This window comes from Echiichthys vipera, assembly GCF_963691815.1.
Source record: "Echiichthys vipera genome assembly, chromosome: 2".
NCBI classification, from domain to species: Eukaryota; Metazoa; Chordata; class Actinopteri; order Perciformes; family Trachinidae; genus Echiichthys; species Echiichthys vipera.
Genome location: NC_139827.1, coordinates 26173119 through 26195003, shown reverse-complemented (window position 1 = coordinate 26195003; position 21885 = coordinate 26173119). Strand labels below are relative to the sequence as shown.

General features: G+C 40.7%; 1 protein-coding gene across 1 annotated transcript; it reads left to right on the top strand.

Annotated features, from left to right (window-relative positions):
• The first annotated feature begins 1628 nt into the window (after positions 1-1628).
• slc44a2 (solute carrier family 44 member 2 (CTL2 blood group)) lies at positions 1629-21357 on the top strand. The gene is made up of 22 exons (XM_083924957.1): positions 1629-1756; positions 8720-8768; positions 8849-8922; positions 9950-10034; positions 10225-10309; positions 10407-10526; positions 10643-10703; positions 10837-10963; positions 12228-12311; positions 12540-12652; positions 12739-12870; positions 12961-13060; positions 14186-14278; positions 14585-14669; positions 14790-15052; positions 15171-15265; positions 16046-16149; positions 16241-16314; positions 16434-16504; positions 16612-16700; positions 17681-17765; positions 20597-21357. Exons 1-22 carry the CDS (start codon positions 1720-1722, stop codon positions 20704-20706), a joined length of 2136 nt encoding a protein of 711 aa, XP_083781083.1. The 5' UTR covers positions 1629-1719; the 3' UTR covers positions 20707-21357.
• Positions 21358-21885: the final 528 nt, after the last annotated feature.

The window sequence follows — 21885 nt, the reverse complement described above, 5'->3', positions numbered from 1 at the left end:
GTCCCTCAGGCCATCATCCTCTACAACTCCTCACTCGGGGGGAGGAGGAAATAAAGAAGGCAGAAGGGAAGGAGTGGGAGCCACACACTGTGCAATATATAATCTACTCTTACATTCCTGGACACGTATCTTCTTCTTTTTTGTGCAATGACTTTATCCACCACTTAAGTGCAATAATTTAATCTTGCTGCTCATTTCTGTCATATACAGTCGTACATATTTTATCTTATACATTTCCTCTACATTTAACTAACCTGATTTAATCTTCTGTGAATTTTATCTGACCTGTATTCTTACATCTACCTCATATATGTTTGAATGAGAGTTTAAGTCTAAGTCAAAACGAGTGCTAAAGTGTTCTCTTGGGAGCAAAAACGTGTATTAAAGTGCCCCCTTGGAAGCCAAAACTCACATTATAGTGCCCTCTAGGAGCCAAAACGTGTGTTAACGTGCCCTCTTGGAAGCCAAAATGTGTGTTAAAGTGCTCTCAAGGAGCCAAAACATGTGTTAAAGTGCCGTCTGGTCTTGAAAGCCAAAATATTTGTTAAGGTGCCCTCTAGGAACCAAACGCATGTTAAAGTGCCCTCCAGGAACCAATTGCGTTGTAAAGTTCCCTTTTGGAAGCCGAAACATGCATAAACTGTCTCCTAGAAGTCAAAACATCTGCTAAAGTGTTCCCTTCAGCGGAGAGGACGGGCTATATGTGTCCCTTTTTTTTCCTTTTTGCCCGTGCCTTTCAAAAAGTCTGTGCACGCCACTGTTGGTGATGCAGAATGTTATTTAATCAATGTGTGGTTAGCAGTTTAAGGTCAAAGTTGAGACACTTTTGGGGTATAATATTATATTAATGTACGATCAATCATATTTTATACGATGATCATATTTGGTATGGAATTGGCACAGTAACTAAAACTGTCATTAAGGTGGCATGCTACTGAAGCAATGTACAAGAAGCTCTCAACTGTACTTAGGCTAAGTACAGTAGTCGAGTAGTCTAAATGTAGGCTAGGGTGTACTTTCTCTCCCACACACACACACACACACACACACACACACACACACACACACACACACACACACACACACACACACACACACACATACCTACACATAAGGTTAACATACCAATGTAAAAATGAACGCTTTCTGGGTTGATCTTAATCTTAAAAACGAAACCGGTCGTTATAAACGTCTTTAAATGTGTCCATTATCAACACATTAGTCCTCTTCTCTACACATTCCATTGAAGTAGCAGCAAGCCAAATGCTTTCGCCCCGCTCAGGCGCTCTCTGATTGGCTGTGGCACCTGTCAGTGACCCGGCTCTGCTCTCTGATTGGTTGTCTCTCCTCTCCGTGAGCCTGGAATGCGCCGTGCTTCACTCTGGTTTGGGATGCTTTCTCTCTCTCTCTCTCTCTCTCTCTCTCTCTCTCTCTCTCTCTCTCTCTCTCTCTCTCTCTCGCTCTCTCTCTCTCTCTCTCTCTCTCTCTCTCTCTCTCTCTCTCTCTCTCTCTCTCTCTCTCTCTCTCTCTCTCTCTGCCTCTCTCTCTCTCTCTCTCTGCCTCTCTCTCTCTCTCTCTCTCTCTCTCTCTCTCTCTCGCTCTCTCTCTCTGTAGCTGAAGCGGTCGGCGACTGTTATTGGTGTTTTTTCCTCGACATTTCCATGGTAACTGTCCTGTCTATCGTCTGAACAGCAGCGAGGAGCCGAGCCGTGTGTGAGAATGGAGCTGGAGGAAAAAAAGCCGGACCCTAAATACGGTAAGAAAAAGGTTTTTGTCACAGCTTTCTCAACGATCTTGGATTTTCCTCCAAACGGGCGAAGCAATGGAAACAATGACTGCAAGGGATGGATGGGTGTGGACCTCATGGCTCTCATCCCCTCATCCTCTACAGCCGGGGTTTTCTTTTTCAGAGGAGTTCTTCAATAACAGAAAATTAGCATTGAATAAGTCTTTATTCTTTCATTTGAGAATACACAGTGAAAGAAAGCACCATGCTGGAAATGGGTGGTTGTATTCGGCTTGCTTGCCCTGTTTTAACAGCCTGTACAAACCCAATAAAACCTAAACGACACACCTCAACCTAGTTGTGTATTCCTACAGTATGGCTTAATGATACTGATAAAACAAGCTAATAAAGAAAAGTAGGTTGCCCTTCATTCAAACAGGGAATTAGATTCGCTTTGTTTTCAGGTCTGTACACTGCAGGGACACACACAAACAGGCCAGGTTTTTATGTGTTTCCCCCTGGACTTAAAACCCATTTGGTGTTTTGAGGATTGACATACGGTTATTTCGTCCACAGATGCACACAAACCAACAAACGCATGTTCTTCTTAACATGGTTAATGCTTTTGTTCACACTTATTTTTTGCATGTACATATTATGGAAAATCCATCCTAGCTATACCAGCCAAAGGCATGACTCACTACTGGTTATCATGTGTGTCACATGCATTTTCTCCACTTAGCAGCCCACAGCAGCCTGGCTTGGTCTTCTTGTCTGGGCTGGGTTGTCGTTTGTAGGGACTGTTGAGTCATGAAGTTTTCACAACCGGTGTTATTCTTGCTTTAATACCCCTCGTCAGTGTTGGTACATGATAGGGTAGCCATAGCTCAAAAGCCAACCGCAGCCTTCACACTGGATATAATTGGAAGGAGAGCACTAATGCTGTCTGATTGTTAAGTTAGTCCTTCTTCCACAATGTGAGATGCTCCCAACAGTCCACACCCACAATGTTAGTGCACATCCTCTCCAGTCTATCCATGGAGTCCCCACTGTGGAGCACTTCCTTGTTGCTTTCCTTTTTACCCTTTCAGCAGCTCTTTTTCCTTGGCTCTCCTCCCCCCACAAGGGCTAAAAGGTCAAAAACTATAGCCCTTTCAAAAGGTTTATACGAAGCAAACACACAATACACATTCCAGCCAACCAGTGCAGTTTTTATCAGCAGAGTTTGACCTGTGAGCAGTCCCTGGTTGCCTCCTACTGTTACTACTACATTTTCCCTCTGTCTGGGCTGGTGTGCATGCAGTGCAGGCAGGCTGCAGCCTGCACTGCCTTGACTGTGTTCAGCCTTGCCTGCTCTACCCACTCAGCAGACACAGTCAAAAGGCTTCCAGTCAATATTAAGCTGGCAAATACTCAGATAGATGCATTGCCACACACACTGCAGCATGTACATACACATGCAGTGGCACTACTGCTAAATGTTTCACAACGACCGCTTGTCATTTGGACGATTGGTTTGGGAAAATCAGACAAACTGTTGGTGTTTGATCCAAACACTTTCTGTGAGGAGTGATCTGTGCCAGTATTTAGTTCTGCAAAAAGAGACTTTAATGTGTTTCCTCCTGTCCTTTTAAGAGTATGTAGGCCAATAACCTTATTAATAGATGACAAAGGAGTTTTTAAAGCAGCAACAGCTGCTAGATACAGCAGTTAACAGTAGTTTCTGTGAGGCTCTACATAGAAAGATAAAAGTGCCAGGAATATGAGCAAATGATATCAAATTTAATCTGTGTAATGTCTTGGTGCCTGGACAGTCCAGTGCGCACACACACACACACACGCGCGCACAACCACAGTGGTCAGTAACCCATTAAGGTAGCCAGGGAAGGGTTCATCTGATAACCCCTCTGGGTCCATTAGTGAATCACATCAGTCATGACATCATCACTTCCTTTATCACACAATCGTGACTAGAAAAACAACATATGTCAGCAAAGGCAGAGACTTTATTACTACACTTTTTAGCATTCAAATGTTTTCATTACATTGTTTATAAAAGATTTATGATTTTCCCAGTAAGGTTCGGTTCATGTTCGACAGGCGTCTTGAACTCCACATGGACTTGAATGCAGACGGATCGTCTGGCAGGCCCCGAGGGTGTTCACCATCAGAGTCCCTGCAGTATGTAATGAACTACCTGAGGGACCCAGGCTATCCATATGAGAAAAAAACAAAAAAAAACGCCTGCAACATGTACACCTTTTAAAGCAATTCTTCCCTTTCTGGCATTTTTACACTTTTCTTTTGTGATCTATGGCACATGCAGAGCTAAAAAGAGATGAGAGGGTCACAGGGTTTCTCCTGGAGAGGTACTTTTAGTTGGCTTAAAGTCCCAGTCGGCAACATTTGTTTAATCATATTCACAGAAGCCAACACTATGCTCTGATAGAACAACGTAAATCCTCTGGTTTTAGAAAAAAGACTTTTGGTTGGTCACTGGTCGTTGGTTGTTGGTTCAAAAATCGACAGTGCCCGAGTCATCCTGTCCACTCATAAGTGCTGTTCGACATGCCTGGAGGGTAAGAATTGTTTTAAAACAGTCCGTTCCTTGTTTTACTACCTTTACTTACTTTACACCAGTAAAAGACTATCCCATTAATTTTGCCAATTACATAAACAAACAAGACTATTTACAAGACATTTGGCAGCATTTACACAGCAAATGTGCTGGAATGTTTTTCAGCACAATCAGAGATTGTTTTATGGCACAAAGCAGACAAAGATCCTCCTGCACTAAGGGATCTGTGTCTCTCACATTAGCAGATGGTTCAACAAATCAAAGGCTGATGGAAAAATCACTTTCAATCTTTATCCTCTTCAGAAAAGTGAAAATGAACCCTTTAAACTTTTTATATTACCAATGCCATGCAAACAGTCTGTAATAATCCTGTTTCTAACTGCAGCCAGGGCACCAAACACCTCAGCCTTCACTGTTATTTTATTCAATTCTTATGTGCTGGTGTAACTTTACACTTGGCCATTATTATTATGTTTAACAATAATATCTCAATAGTTGACATCTAAAAAGTAATATAATATGACCATAACTTTCAAAACAAATTCACACAAAACATTAACCCTTTTAAAAAAGACTACAGCTTTTTCAGAAGTAACTACAGGCAATCTATGTGGCCTGTTTTATCATTATATCATCAGTTTATTTTAGTTTACACACAACATTTCTTGCATGGGGTCATTTGTGAATGGGAGCAGGGATCGATATTAAGGGAAATCTGTTCTGCTAATTCAATTCCTGCCCTCAAGACAGGGTAACATTTCAGGGAAAGTGCCGGTACGGCAGTGTTGTGCCTGTTGTGCCATTACAATAACTTCAGCACCGGATAAAAACAACTCTTTGTCAACCATTTTCCTAAAAATTACCAAATTTTGTTATTTTCGTTCAGACGGATCCAGGCTGGCTCCAGTCTTTATGCTAAACTAAGCCAGCCTGACTTGCTCCAGGAACCACCCATTCATTTTCTCATTTTTGAGGCATTGTTTACGATTGCCCAGATCCGTTTATTGGGCACTACGAATGTCTATCAAATGTGTCTGTACATAGCTTAGCCAATCATGTCAATTATACCAGATGTTGTATGAAGAGCGACAGAAATTTGACGAGGAAGATGACTGTTCAGAGATTCATGTGTACACGATGGCGTTGAGCGGTTTGTGCCAACATGAGGGAAGAAGGTAGTGCTATATATGGGCACTATACAGACATGTTTTTATCAGGAAAAAAACACTAAGATGCAATCCGGAGATGTAAACCAACTAAAAGCTTCAGTGTTTTGCATAGACATTGTCATCGTCTTGTCGTCCCTCCCCGATCCGTCGATCTGTGATTGGTTCCCTCGCTGAGGTGAAAATCAGACCCATGGAATCCAGGTTGCGGAGCAGGGCGGAATGAAAGGCAAGGCAGCATGGGTATCCCTAGACTAAAACCGAGCTAGCTGTCTTATGGCTCCAGCTACATATTTACCATACAGACACAGTATTGACATGATACGGACATCGATCTTCTCATCGCACTAGAAATCAAAGCCTACATCTGAAATTGTTAAACTACTCCTTTAACTCCCTCACTTTGATATGAGCCTCAAAAATCCAATCTGTTGGGCTCAAATACAGGTTAAAAATGGGTTTCTTAAGGCAAAAAGGTTGAGGTTTGTATGTGCAAGGACATGGCACTGTGTGTTTAACACACAGGCACATGTATGAGGCCAGTAGTTAGTATTGTATTTCATGTTATGGCATGCTTTCAGTCTGTCACATGGCAGCGGAAGTGGGCACAGTCATGTGCCACCAGAGCCCACGTAGGAGTCTTATCTCTGATGTACTGTTCGGATTACTGCCTCGCATGTGTCAGAAGCACATGATGCATCATAACCAAATCATTGTCTTAATTCAAGAAACCATTTCAAGAAATCTTTGTCCATTGTTTTCGGAAGTTTGTGAAGTGAAGTTTGAATATGAAGTAGAGGGGAATGCTGTCACAGTGCTGTAACAAGCTGGAAAATAGGCTACAGATTACAGTAGAAACAGGAAGCTGAGGAAACAGAAGGCCATGCATCTTATTGGATAAGGGTTAAAGAGAAAACTGTACAGTAGAGGAGAGTTTTATAGTGCTTTGGGGTTTTTTTAAGCCCTGTGTCAGCTGCTGTGTTGTGGTATTCTTGGTCACGTGTCTGCTGTGAGGTGAGAGTGCAGCTGCTTTGAGTGCAGTTGCAAACTGTAAAACAGATGTAACAAGTAAGGTTATGACAATACATGAATTTTAAGCTTCAAGACAATACTCGAATAAAAAAAGTTAAAAAACACCTCTTTTGATACCACGGTAAAATGAAAACTGATATTTTTTGTTATTACCAACCTCCACTCAGTGCTGATTAAAGTGCAGATCTACGTAGCTCTGCTTTTAAAAATAGTTTTGGTAGTGGTGATACGATCAAATGTGATTATGGTATCGTTTAAAAACACTTGGTATTGAAAAGTATCAAAGTATCGATACATTTGACAACTTTAGTAACAAGGAAACAGTGAAGTAGTTGATAGTGTTGATTCAGTAGATTGTGTTGAAGCCTTAAACAAGTGTTATGATGACTGAAATACTGTTTTGATGTTAGATCATGTCCCTGTAGTCAGATGTGTATATACACATTTTAGTCTTTAATCAGGTTTGGCAACAGGAGGTTCACAGGCGCTACAAGTCTTTGTTGCTTCTGCTTTCTCAATTCCCCCGTCGATACTGTTTTTGCTCCAATTCCCCCGACGAGCTCTGAGCCAAGAGAGGGACCACAGAGAGAATGACAGAATAGGAGGTGAAGGCAGAGCTTTGAATCCGCTGAAAGAAGGAAGTGAGGAGTTAGAGGTTGGAGGACAACAACCTCATACAGGAAGGAGACTGCCATACACAACACACTGAGAGATATCTCTAAAACCGTCCATGATAGTAACGGGACGACAGAAATAACGACGGGATGACAAAATTCGATAGACAAGGTACTGTAACAGTCTGCCCTGGCTGGATCTGAGATGAACTGAAGGTTCATTTGTTGCTGAATGTGTTACTCAATCTTGTCAGATAGACTTCTGCCGCACTGACTAATGTCTCATGTACAGATCTCTGATTGTGATGGTTAATGGACTGCTTTAAGTCCAGTGACATCTCTGTCATGTGTGTGTGTATCCTCTTCATGTGTAGCAGTGTGTGGTGTAGCAGACGTACTGTATAAAAACCGTGACAACAAGTAGCTGGCCTCGCCTCTGACTCCCACTTTGCGTTTGTAACGGAGCATTTAAAGAACAGTTAAATGCGGTAGACACTTACAGTAAGGTGACAGGACGTGTAACAGCTCAGAGTCGGGCTATCTTACAAGAGGTTGAGGAAATTTAGTTTACTGTATTCTTCTTTGAGCTGCTTTCCTGTTTACAACATATTTCCAGGTGTAATTTAGAAGTGTGCAAATGAGCGATGAGCACATTCATTGTTCTTCTTTGACATTGACTCAGTGTTAGCTCAGGATGACCTCACTGTAGGCAGAGTGGGCTCGGTTGATGTTTCTCCTCTGCCGTGTCTGAGGTGTTTCCATGGTGGCTGGTGATGTCCACGGGGGGCTCACCATCACCGGGGGAGGAGCCATTTTGTGGGTTGCTAGGCATGGCAGCCAGTCAGGCAGAAGAATCCTTTTGTTCTGGAGAATGTCCTGTCTTTGTCAATAATACATGGGCGTACTCTCATGTCTGTCTCCTGTACGCAGCGTGCTCCTTGTGTGCACACATACATTGACCTTATTCATATACCTTCCTGGAGATACTAATAATGTTTAATAATTCAAAATACAGTGTAAATTTTTAGAAGAAAGTTTGTTATTGTGTGTAATCTGCGGCGCTTAACAATGAGCTGACACTGATTTATGGCCCAGTTTCTAAACAAATCGATGGATGTAAACCATCACGAGGAGTTTGAACATTTATTTTTGGTACCACTGAGTAAAAAAGAACTACATACCTGGTTAGACAGTGCTGATGCTGTGCAGAGTTGTTAGAAATAAGTAAATTATAGGACCATAATGAACATTACATTTACATATGTACACTTACTGTGCTAGGAGTACTCATAATATATGATATTATACAGTAGTATATCATCTCCTTCACATTTAAGTATATTTTAGTATTTATATTATTATTGTATTATTATTATTATAGTATTTAGAGAAAGATAGTATATTACATATCAATATCAATTCAATTGTTGTCTCGGTGGCCGCTGTGAGGGGTGACCTACATTTTTATTTAATTGTCAAAAACAACTGTCTACCAGCAGTTGGTAGTTTTCATTTAGAGCTTAAAATCAAAAGTTGTTTTGTGGTTAAAATTCAAGTTATAGTGGGAGACATTAACACGCCTGTTGACGCTTTTTATCCCCAGGGGAGTCCAGGAAGTTCGACCCAAACTTCAAAGGGCCGATTCACAACAGGTGAGACGTGTGTTTCAATCACTGATCATTCTTCTTTTATGTAGTAAAAGACATAAATAACAATCCTCTCCTCTCCTCAGGGGCTGCACAGATGTCCTCTGCTGTATCCTCTTCATCTTGGCCTTGTTGGGGTACTTTGCTGTTGGTATCATCGGTAAGACTGATCCCACATTACTAAAACATGTGCTGTTTCATTGTTTGGACACTTTTGTTTGCATTATTTATTGAAGACCATCAACAATACATGTTGCACAACTCTCCTCCAGTACAACTTTCACTGCACATTTAGGCTTTCTTGCCTTCATCAGTGTTGTGTATTAGGCCGTACCCCAGACTCTAGTCCACCATAAATACCAAGTACAATATTAGTAGATTCAGAAAGAAAAAGGTAAATGAAAATCATTACAAAACATGCAATGTACTGTTAGACGTAATACTTTGTCTGTCTGCTTTCCCAGAATGCAAACCCTTTCCCATGTCTTTGCTACAGTATGGACAATCTGCCTTTATGTGCTGCTGTTTTATTTAAATTAGCATATTGAAAAAGTGAGATTTCTGTGTCTTTTTTTATTATAAGGCACGTTGAAGTGCTATATAAATACTGTGAAAAAACGCTCAATCCAAAGAGAAATGCAGCACACAGCCCGTATTCAGAAACTTTGTCTATAAACTAGCCGTCAGGATTTCTGTACAGTTGTGATGCCACAACAATACTGTATATAGGTAGAAAGTGCTGCTACTGTGCTGTTACAGTTATTTCCCTGACTGCAATGATGCTGAGAGCACAGATGATGAAGACCCAGAAACGCTGACTAATCAGAGCTGACTGGGCTTTTTCTAGAGGGGGTCTTAAAGAGACAGGCGCTAAAACAGACCGTTTCAGACAGAGGGTGAATACAGGTATATTCAGACAGACAGGATAAGAAAAGTAATGTGTTTTTAAACATTAAAGCATTAAAACATGTTCTAGTAGAAACCCAAAATACAAGTATGAACCTGCATAATATGTCTTTTAATGTCAAGATAATTCATGCATCCAAAATTGCCAATGTGCTACAAAACACTGAATTTATTTGATTTAATATTACAGTCATGCATTATATGTGTGACTTTCCATACTTAGTGTGGTTTGATCTGATGTCCACTTTTGTTCTGAATGGTTTTAATTTTTGTCCTTTCAGCCTGGTCTCAGGGTGACCCCAGGAAAGTCATCTATCCCACCGACAGCAGGGGGCAGTTCTGCGGACAAGCTGGAACACCTCTGGAGTGAGTCACCTGACAGTATAAATACAATATTTACAGTGCATGTGTCCTAGGAAACCTCTCACATACGGATTGTGTATTTCACATAATGATAGGTATTACTGCAGTCTGTAACCCCTCATTTAGAACTTAGTGGCCTTTATTTATGATACAGGCTAAATAATAGTTTTGTTCTACTGTTCTCACAAAACAGGAAGAAGCCTCTTCTGTTCTACTTTAACATCCTGAAATGTGCCAGCCCTCTGGTGCTGCTGGAGTTCCAGTGTCCCACCACACAGGTCAGAATCAATATCTACTGTCTTTTAGTTTAGACATTTTTCTCCCTGCTAACAATCACACTAATTGTCATGATTGTTTGATGTTATTTGTGTCCAGTTATGTGTGGAAAGATGTCCCGACAGGCACCTGACATTGATGAAAGCCAAGTTAGGCTCCAAAGAAGACCGTGAATACTTCCAACAATACTGTAAGGATGGAGTGAACTTCACCAAATTAGTAAGTATTCAAACTATTTGATTTTTCCTATTTGATTCATACTTAAAGTGATAATGTGAAATGTGCATTACAGTATGAGAAAAAAGTAGTATTGAAGGGTGTTTTACATGGTTCAGAGTCCTCCTGAGATCCTGAGGGATGGCTTGTGTCCTGCCATACTGATGCCCAGTAAAGCATGTAAGTGAGAAGCTTGTTCTTCACCTTCTATATTTACTTCACTTTCGCCCACACAACAAACTGCTGTGTCTATTGTTTGTGTGTGAAACTGAAACAAATATAAATATAAATAGATCATCTCCTCCCTCCACAGTCACGCGTCGCTGCCTTCCTGCCTTGGGAACGCTGAAAGGTGGGGTGGTGGTGGTGGGCAACGAGACCACTTTCGATGCTGGTGAGGGCGTCAACATCAATGCCACAGATGTGCTGGAGGCATCCAAGTGAGTCATTTTTCACTGTATGGCAACACAACAAAATATGTTGATATTATAAGAAGATTAACGTTGCAGTTGAAGATGTCACCGTGAGCTCTCTGAAATAAATGTGGACGTTTTTCTTTGTGACATTTACAAAAGATTAACTGAATAATTAAAACATATATTCATAGATTATCAGTAAGCAGTAAAATAAATAAATATATATATATATATATATATATATATATATATTCTTTCTTTTAAGCCCCAGAGAAAACAGTGTGTGGTGGGTAAATGAACCAGTTCTCGTTTGACATTGTTTGATGGCCGACTTGAAGGTCTTTATGTTCTAATTTACTCTGTACACTGATGTGTGTGATGTGTGTTTGCTACAGTGTACACCTGCTGTTTGTATGCTCCCTGGAGGCTCTTTATGTCAGTGTTTTCTATCAGCGTTATTCCAACTAGGGGAGGTTGCAATGTGCATGTTATTTATCAAGATGACAAGTATTACAGACTGTTATATTGTGTTGTTGCTGCAGACAGAAGCTAGAGAGAGTAAAGTCTCATTACCAAGTCCAGTTATTTGTCATATTAACTACCACCATTAGACTAATAGATTAATAACACAGTCACAGTGTTTATTCGAGGAGAACCACTTCAAAATTAATTACACACTTTAGTTATTATCTAAATTAATGAACAGGTTTCAAATTAAAAGACTAAATTGGCAGTTGTCTCATTTCTTTTTTACCAGTCAACAATTTTCCAGTAGCAGTCGACTTCACTTGACTATGAAGCCCTAGTATGTAGTAACCGGCGTCAGTTAAGTGGCTAGCTTTGTTAGCATTAGCTTGACATCTAAAATGCTTTAAGTACTGTTACACAGTGATGCTGCAACAGTATGCAGCTAGAGATAATAATTATCACAGGCTGGTCTAGTTTTTTTATGAATGTTAGCTTCATTAAGTAGCAAGCTGAAAAGGCTGGTGTGTTTAGCTAATGTGTATTTATTTAATCTAGCTAACTACGCAGTCAGTTTTTCCACTGATGCTACACACTCAAGAGAAAAAGCCTACTGCTTTTTACAAACTAACTGGAGGCAAGAAACAGCATAAGTTTATATTTCTTTTTACACTCCAAATAATTATTAAACTAACAGTATTATTCATTGATGGGTTCAGTTGGCTTATTTTTTACTCGTCTGATAACCTTTTGCTAAATTTTGTCAATGTCGGGGTTCAAGACTTGTGTTTGTTTGTTTTGAATTCACTTCCTTTTGCAACAGGAAATCAAATGTGGTTGTTGAAGCTCGCCAGGTGGCCATGAGAATCTTTGAGGACTACACTCAGTCTTGGCACTGGATATTGCTGTAAGTCTGTCCACTTTCTAGTGGTTACAGAACAGTTTTGTGTAAAACCCAGTTATGTCCTTGTTTACTCACTTTTTTCTAGTCACTAAACAGATTCAATCAGCTGATCTAACACTCAGTTATCATGGCTCTTAACTGTTTTCACTTGGTACATAAAAGACTCAGTTGTTAACTCTCACCTTGTTATATTGTTTGTTGTAACCCCCCCCCCCCCCCCCCCCCCTCCAGTGGTCTGGTGATCGCCATGGTCGTCAGCTTGATTTTCATCGTCTTGCTGCGGTTCCTGGCTGGCATCATGGTCTGGGTCATGATTATTTTGGTTATTCTAGTCATTGGATATGGTAAGTCTTCAGACTTTGGAGATGATGAAGTTATCTACTTTTATTCAAATGAAAAACTTCTAAATATCTGAACCATTTTTTTAAAGGGATTTTCCACTGTTACATGGAGTTTGCGAGTCTGAAGGGAGAGCCGGGCTCTGACGTCACCATCCGTGACCTGGGCCTGCAGACGGACTTCTCTGTCTACCTGCAGATCAGACAGACCTGGCTGGCCTTCAGTACGCACAAGAACACTTTCATTCTTTAATAAATCTCTGTATGAAGTGTTTATGAATTCCTGTTGATCTATTACCTTCACTGTATTGCAGTGATCATCCTGGCCATTGTGGAGTTTATCATCATCCTGCTGCTCATCTTCCTCAGGAAGAGACTCATGATTGCCATCGCCCTCATCAAAGAGTCCAGCAGGTCAGTACGAGTTGGTTGCGTCTGGCTTTGTGCACCATCTTTCCACTCTGTTTTCTCTGAGTTAGACCAGTGACCAGACCTTCTTACACATTTTAAAGCTGCACTAATCAATATTGGTTTAAATGAATGTGTAATGTGAAAGGGGTCGCTCTTAGTGATAATTCTGCAGAGAATTATCAACCGTCTGTCTCTGCGTCTCACTTCAGCTCTACAGAGTGTTTTACCTTCTTTCAGCTCATTAGTCATTTTTCCATTCACTTTTTCCATTCACATTTGTTTTTGCCTTTGTAGAAAGAATTCATGTGCTAAATGGGATCTGGAAACGCCTTTGCTGATGTAGTGAACATTTAACTCACGTGACTGATCAGCTGTTTGTGGTGTCAGCGTCTTCTTAGATATTCCCATAACATGTCTTCGTCTCCGGACAGCATGAAACATGGACAATAACTAGCTGACATGAAAGAACAATTAAAACTTGCCCAGTTGAAACATTTTTTAGTTCTGCAACTTTACTGTTTTGGTTTACTCTATCAATCTCATTGCCACTGCAGTAGACAGCTGTTTTCAGCAGAAAGCTTTGATGTACCCTGTTTAGCGCTATCCAGCATTGTGGAGCATTTAGCAGCTGAAGAGGCAAAAATTGCCCTCAGGAGTTTCTGGAGACCAAACAGTTAAAATGAAGCTGAATATTGGACTCATATCAGAATCAGAATCAGAAATACTTTAATAATAATATTATATAAAATATATTCATCATTTGGCCTGAAACAGGACTCCAAATAAATGTTTATGTTGCCCTGTGTCTGCTGGATGTATAAACAGGCCACTGATTGCTAATACCTTTAGCATAACAACATTATATTATTATTATTATTATTATTATTATTAGTAGTAGTAGTAGTAGTAGTAGTATCAGAGTCTATGATCAGAACTGCACCCATAGCAGCAGTCTGTTATTCAGAAATAATACAAGGACATGTAATAAAAGGTCAATGTCAGTGTTATGACCTTTAGTTCTAACACAGGACTGTAGAAAGTGTTATGCTGCATGCCTTTGTTTGCAGGGTGCAGAGTGCTAATTTGAAGTTGTTCACGTAACATTTTGATTGTTGTTTTCTTTTTCAGAGCCGTTGGACATGTGATGTCATCTCTGTTCTACCCACTGCTGACCTTCGTCCTCCTGGCCGTGGTGATCGCTTACTGGGCCATCACTGCTGTGTATCCTTTGATGATGATCAAAACATAAATGTGTCCCTTTATACTCTAAGTCTTCGTTCCTTTAATCTTTATCTCACTTTGCGTTGCACAAATTCAACTCCCAACTCACGGCATTGTAAATCTAGTAAACAAAGAAGAAATTGATGAATAATGACCCGAATTAATGAAGTGGACAGTCAGTTTGATTGATGGTTGTCTGTGACATATTTCCGTCAATGTATAAATAGATGTAGATGTCTCTTGATTGTGACCTTTTCAGAGATATCCTCCCTTTGTTGACATAGTCTCCTTGACCACTCTGGCCAGTTTCTTGTCCACCTCTAATGAGCAGGTGTACAAAGTGTTCAACAGCTCTGAGTGTGAGTACTCACGAGAGACCTGCGACCCCAAGGTATGCTTTTAAATGCCACTGCCTCCCGAAACGAACTGATTGAAACTGTGTGTGCAGTTCAGTCAGAAAGCCAAACACACTTCAGTAATCCTGTGGTCTGCCTCTTCTCTCTTTCTCCAGACATTTAACACATCCAATGCTTCAGCTCAGTGTTCAGATGCAGAGTGCCTGTTTGCCTTCTACGGCGGGGAGTCCCTTTACCACAAATACCTCATCCTGTTCCAGTTCTACAATGTCTTCCTCTTCTTCTGGTGTGCCAACTTTGTGACTGCCCTGGGCCAGGTCACTCTGTCTGGGGCCTTCGCCTCATATTACTGGGCCTTCAAGAAGCCTGACGATATTCCTGCTTACCCAATCTTCTCGTCACTGGGACGCGCCCTGCGGTAAGAGGCAGATTTTATATTTGCGTGCAGTCTGTCCACTATCAGAACATGTGAAGCTCATCATACACCAGGGTTTTTATATGCTTATGGTTGGCTTCTGCTCCCACCCCCTGTCCAGATACCACACAGGCTCCCTGGCTTTTGGCTCTCTGATCCTTTCTTTGGTCCAGGTCATCAGGGTCATTCTGGAGTACCTGGATCACAAGTTGAAAGGTCAGCAGATTTTTTCAGAATAAGACGACTGTGCTAGCTGTGTTTATGTGCATTCAGGCCACTGGTTAGCCTTAAGTCTTGGTTTTGGATAGATGTATGTATAATACAAAAGGTCAGAATGATGCAGGTTATCTAAAGCCCAGTTCAGACCAAAGATCCGCGACTAGACAAAACTGTTTTAGAACGTTGCAGTGGTGTGAACTGACCAGTCTCGTCTCACCTCGAAACCGGCTGATGTCATCGCCTGCAACTCAGCTTTTCAAATCTCCAGCAGCTTGTTTTAGAAAGTAAGGCACGTCACCTGTTCCAATCGGCTTATAGCAAAGTCCGTCGATGGAAGTAACTTACAAACTGTCGGCTGGTTTAAATGACGTTTTGGATGGAGGCTCAACAAAGAAATCAGAAAGAAAAAGGCACTTAATAGGGAGAGGGAGCGCCTTAATGGTGAACAGAACAGTGAATCAGGGAAACAAAACGGTATTTTTTGCTGTTTCATCACTGCTATAAATTCATTCAGCTGTAGCAAGTATCTCAAAATCTCTGTCCAGCTACGAAAAAAAGCCTAAAAAGTCAGAAGTCAGAACGAAAGTACAGCTATGGAGATGATACATCATCTCACCTCGTCTCACTGGTGTGAACTGGCAGCTTTCAGAACGTTGCAGACCTGCACATTGCAAGAAGATGCAAGTTCCAACTCATGTGGTTGTGAATCTTTGGTCTGAACTGTTCTTAATACTGTAATCAGAAATTAACTTCAACTTTCTTGCTCTCATCCTTCAGGTGCTCAGAACAAGTTTGCTAAATTCATGCTAAGCTGCATGAAGTGCTGTTTTTGGTGTCTGGAGAAATGTATCAAGTTCCTTAACAGGAATGCCTACATTATGGTGAGTCTTTGTAACCCGATACAGCTTTGAGGGAGATGTTGGCTCTGGTCAAGTTTTAAAGTGCTCATTTGTTTTGTTTGTTTCCCTTCAGATTGCCATCTATGGAAAAAGTTTCTGTCCCTCAGCTCGAGATGCCTTTTTCCTTCTCATGAGAAATATCGTCAGGTGGGATTTCAGCACATAAATATTCACAATTGTTTATTCTATAAGCATTAGACTACAACATTTAGTCATTGTTTAAGCTATTCTTAGCCTGGTTTAATATGATGCCCATTTCTACGCAGGGTGGCTGTTTTAGATAAAGTGACTGATTTCCTGCTGTTTCTTGGGAAGCTCCTCATTGTTGGAATCGTTGGTAGGAGCGCTTTTATTTTTAGATCAATAGTGCCACTTTTCAACACTGGAGAGAGATCTGTCTGGATTTCTAGTTGGAATCCACTAACTCGCTTTTCTTTTGTACAGGCATCTTCTCTTTCTTCTTCTTCTCTGGAAGAATCAAAGCAATAGAGGATGCGGCTCCATCTCTGAACTATTACTGGGTGCCAATACTGGTGAGAGGCATTTTGATTGATCCTTTGAGCTTGCCTGTGAGCTTTTGCCGTGTTTCTACTACAGTATGATACAGCTCTGCTCTACTCAACTCCCCCTTTTGTTTCCTTTTCCAGTAGTCAAAGTTGTGACTAGTACTTGGTACTTTTTTTAGTACCACCTCGGTTGAGGTTCCAATGGAGCTGAGCCGATACCAGAGGACATAAAACACTGCAGTCCACTGATTGGTCAGACAGTACTGTCACAGGCGCCACACAGGACATTCGGCACAAACCCGCCATTTTTTAATAACCAAGTTACCGTCAATAGGGACCAAGAAAAAATGATTCACTCGACCAGATTTTAAATGGCAGCCCGCAAACAGTCATACTATGCCGTACACTGCTGGGGGTGGGGACCTTTGGGTCTTTTTTTAATCGGATTAATTCCGATTCAGAGGGCTACAGTGCAACCATTAAATAGTTACCAATGCATGTATCAAATGTTTTTATTTCTATACATGATTTTTCTCACTATGTGACGACTTGCTACTAAAACAGTGTATGATTAAGGATCCATTATTGAAAATAACAGATGAATTTACTTCTATTATCTTTTGGTTTAGGCAACATGCATTAGGAAAGTAAATGCTGAAAATATATATTTTTTTCACTCATTTAAAAAAATGTGTGGCTCATTGGCACACCGTACTTGACTCATAATTTTTACTGTGAGAGTTGGGGCACTTGATTATAAATAAACAGTAATCCAATTTAATACAATTGAGAAAAGGGCAGACGTTCAGTTGCTGATGTAATGATTGAGTGTCACGTTGAAGATGATGTCACAGCAGTTTCACGTAGCGGCACTCAGCTTAGAATGATGCGGGTACTGTGGAAAGGGCCTGGTACAAAAAATGAGTCGAGTCGAGCAGAGCTGTACCGTAAGCCTGGCATTTGATGCCACAGCAGAGGTCTTGACATATGTAATTTTCTTCACCTAGACGTTGGTAGTGGGATCCTACCTCATCGCCCATGGCTTCTTCAGCGTGTACGCCATGTGTGTGGACACACTGTTCCTCTGCTTCTGTGAGTAACTTTTCATTCAGCCAGATCTCCTCTCTTCTTCCTGTTTTCAAGCACTCATACAACTGCCTCAAGCTGAAATGCTGGTTTCTTCTTCCTGCCATGTGTCTGACTCCTCTTCTCTTTGTCTCATTTCTCCCATTAATTTTACTTTACTTTATTTTCACACACTCCCTTTATTTCATGTTTCCATTTCCATTAACCCTATCAAAAACACAAAATACGCATCCCCGCACATGCTAAAGGTGAGGACTTGGAGAGAAATGACGGCTCGTCTGAAAGGCCTTACTTCATGTCCCCCGAGCTACACGAGATCCTCTCCAAGACCAAGAGGCTGGAGGAAGACACTGACGGTGTCGAGCAGGGGAATTCTGCGGATTCTGCCAAGCAGGTGGACGAGGTGAAACTGGAGGAGGAGACCCCTCTTCAGCAGCAACGAGATGGAGAGATCCAACTGAAAGAGCAGACGGTGCTCAAGCAGGATAACGAGGAGGAGCAGCCTCTGAAGCCCACGGCGGATGCCGAAGAGCCAAAAGAGGAGAAAGACGAAGAACAAAAAGTCAGTCAGGATGAGGAGGCTGAAAAGACAGAAGAAGAAGAAGTAAAAGAAGAGGCGGTAAAACAGGAGTTGAAACAGGATGAAAAGATGGAGGAAAAGACGGAGGAGGCATTGCCTCCCGTTGTGGAGGCTGAGAAAGAGGAGACGGATGAAAAGAAAGAGGAAAAGAAGGAACCTTTGGAAGAAAATCCTCCCTCTGCACCAGAGAAGTAGATGTCAACAGTGATGCAAGGGCAAAAAAAGAGGAATTAAAGAACTGTATCTACAACTCTGTGGTACGGGTTTGTTAAATGTACGGCATACAGCAAACTAAAATTTCAGACGACCCTGCATATGTGAGTGGTGTGATGTGCAGCTGGAGAGGGCTGCGGTCCACGTGTGAAGGTCAAAGCAGATCAAAAGCCCAGTGCATCTCTGTAGCTTGAAAAAAACGCTTGTGTTGGTTTTAGAACAGTGTTGGTTTTTATATTGTGAAGATCTGTAGAACATTGTGAGTGCTGGACTTGTGCCTGATTACTGTCACTAATATTTGTTGTCTTAATCCTATTAACGAATGCACTACAGAACCACAACGTACCGTGTTTACAGTCAGAACACACACGCATCTCAATTTTTCACTGTTTACAATAATACCAGCTGACGCCAAAATGTTACAGACACATTTGATATACTGTATGAATATTGGATCTTTTTTTTCCTATGGAACTTGTGTATATACAGTAGTGTACGTTTATTATGTCGTTTTTGGCTTCAGTCTTGTAGAGATCTAAGATGGGACCCCATGTATTGTATCGCCACCTACTTGCCTTGGTATTTCGGACTGGCATAAGTGCTGTAATTGTGTCGCCATGACACAGCCATCATGACCTCTCTGCGGACCTGTCCCCCCGCCCGGTTGTTTACTGATCCCACCTGCCTTGCTCTGTCCCTATCCTCTCTTTGTCTGTAAAAGTGCTGCATGGTGTTAACATGGCCTTTTGAATGCTCGCAACTAACATCTTAATTCTCTGGATGCTTTTGTACCCTTTCTCTCGTTTGCCACCTTGTAAAAGATGTATGTTGATTTCCAGATGAAATTACTAATGACATTCCACATTTATTGGATGTAAATCTTGATTAAAGGTGATTGTATTTAATCATAATTGTTCTGTAATGGGGGAACACGGGAGTATGAAGGTGGTTTGGCGTTTGGAAGCAGGTGAGTTTTTAGGTCCAACAAAGTCAGCCAGGACTTTTATTTTGTCTTAAAGGGGCACTCCAACTATTTTAAATGTCAAAGTCTTTGACTTGTCATTAGGAGCACCACTGTGCCTGTAAAACAGCAGAATAATGTTTTCTGCTGCTTTGGATCATGCTTTCTTAAATCAAAGGAAAGGGAAGGAGTTTGAAAGGTGTGGGCATTTGCATTATGGGTAGAGTAGTATCCTGGGGTTTTGTAACTTGACCCAAATAATGACCCTTAAATGTATATAAAGATGGACGACTTTTCGACAGCTCCCCAAAAGTGAAGCAAAAGCATCTTAATCATGATTGACATCTGTGACTGACTCACCTCGTGCTGGGCAGGAATATGGGCGGGGCTTCGATAGCGTGGTTCCACTGCCTGATCACTACTGTGCAGACTCTGGTTCTTGGAATACGAGATGGCAGCACACATATGCGGAATATTTTTGCTTTGCTTTGCATTTTTATTCAGTGGCAGTGGAGATGCGTAGTGCATCTTTATACATTAAGCCATAATATCCCAAATATTACAAGACAAAAAAATCTGGGAAAAAAAACCCAATTCTTTGTAACATTTCCTCCCCTTTCTTATTCCTTTAATCATCTCATGACCCCTCAAATTAATCCCAGGGTGGGAACCACTGAACTTGATCATTATTTTATTTTCTTTAGTTTAATAGCAACTTAACATAGCTAGTAAAAAGAATAGTTTTTGACCACCTCAAGTGGTTAATCCTCTCACCTTGCTGGAGTGATGTACATGTGTACTCCAGGACCCGGTGAATAATAGTGTGGTGGAGGGTATATGCAGATACAGTATACCCGCCTATAAACCAACCAACAAGTGACTCTTTTAACTCTCTCTTGCTGGTCTTCTTACACTATTGGGTTAGGGTTAGGGTTATTACATTAATGGAGTACTCCTTTAATTCTAAATCGGCAGGCAAAACTGATTTTAGACAATGCATGGATGGAAGAACATTTAAATGACTATTCAGTGTTAGCATGCTGTTAGGAAAATGTCCCTCAACTGCTTCTGTCCGTGTCACAGTGGAGGATCTGGAGCGCAACGATGGATCAGCAGAGAGGCCGTATTTCATGTCGCAGAACCTGCTCAGCCTCCTAAAGAAGTCCAATGAAGGGGCCAAATCTGTGGATTAAGTCAAATATATAGGTGTGTGTGTGTGTGTGTGTGTGTGTGTGTGTGTGTGTGTGTGTTTAAATGGAAATCGGAATGAAAGGAGGAAGATTACAGTGTCATTTCCTATGCCACATCATGTATGTACAGTATATTTCTGTGTAGTATTATTGATCCTTCTGTATTGTGTTACAAAGCCCATTGGCTGTATTTGCCCAACAAAGATGATTTTATATCAGAAGGTATATGGGAGCTTGGCATACAGATGATAACAGTAGTTAATTTAAGAAACAGTTTGCCCTAAAAACTAATGTTTTTCTTGTTCATTGTACATTTTGGTCTTTGATTGTGACTCTGTGTGTAATCTGTCATGCAGTTTATGTGTAAACTCTGAAGGGTCCAGTATCTTTCAATGAATTCTCCAGTTGATGGCAGATGTAGCGTGTTGATACATGAGTAAAGCTGTGCTTTATCAGTTTAACTAATCATATTGCACTGTTTGAAATGAGCTCACCAAAGCAAAGTTGCTAAACTGCAGCCGATTAAAAGCTCAGTATAATACTCAAAGCCTTAAGAGATTACAAATGTCCCAAGTGATTTAACTTGGATTTACAGTCTTATTTTTTTTTAATAACTTGTATCTTTTTTTTCATATTAAACTTATCTGTGATTAATGTGCAGAGTTTTGCATTACCTTTAATTTTGTTGTAAACTAATAAATGTTTATGTTGTGATATCAGTGTTCAAAGGACAAACTAAACAAAGCCACTGTTTTTATGGTTTATTTAGATACAAAAACATGACTGATTTTTATGACTAATCTTTATGATTTTTATCAATGTTGTCCATGTTGCTGACAAATAACAGTTTAGACTACATATAAAAGTAAGTCATTTTAAAGAATAGGTAATGAGTGATTATTTAATTGAAATATAAGAGCGTTAATGTATCTACAATGTATAGACTCTAAACCACAATGTATTCTGTAGGCTACAGTCATATAGGCTAAGAAATATAGTTTTAGATGTGAAATCTGTAAAGGGGTCATAATTGAGCAATATAGTAGCCATACAGAGTTTACAAATGGTATATGTCAGGCTATGTGCTTCCTATTAGTATATTTGAAAGACTATTACCCATTGTGTGGGGCCCCAGGCCTGTAGGAGACAAGCTTTAATCTACAGCAAAGTTTGTAACCGCAG

Coding starts and splice junctions, on each gene's coding strand:
- slc44a2 (XM_083924957.1), top strand. CDS start 1,720: ATGGAGCTGGAGGAAAAAAAGCCGGACCCTAAATACG. Junction 14,670..14,789: donor GAGAGACCTGCGACCCCAAG/GTATGCTTTTAA, acceptor CTCTTTCTCCAG/ACATTTAACACATCCAATGC. Junction 16,150..16,240: donor ACAGGAATGCCTACATTATG/GTGAGTCTTTGT, acceptor GTTTCCCTTCAG/ATTGCCATCTATGGAAAAAG.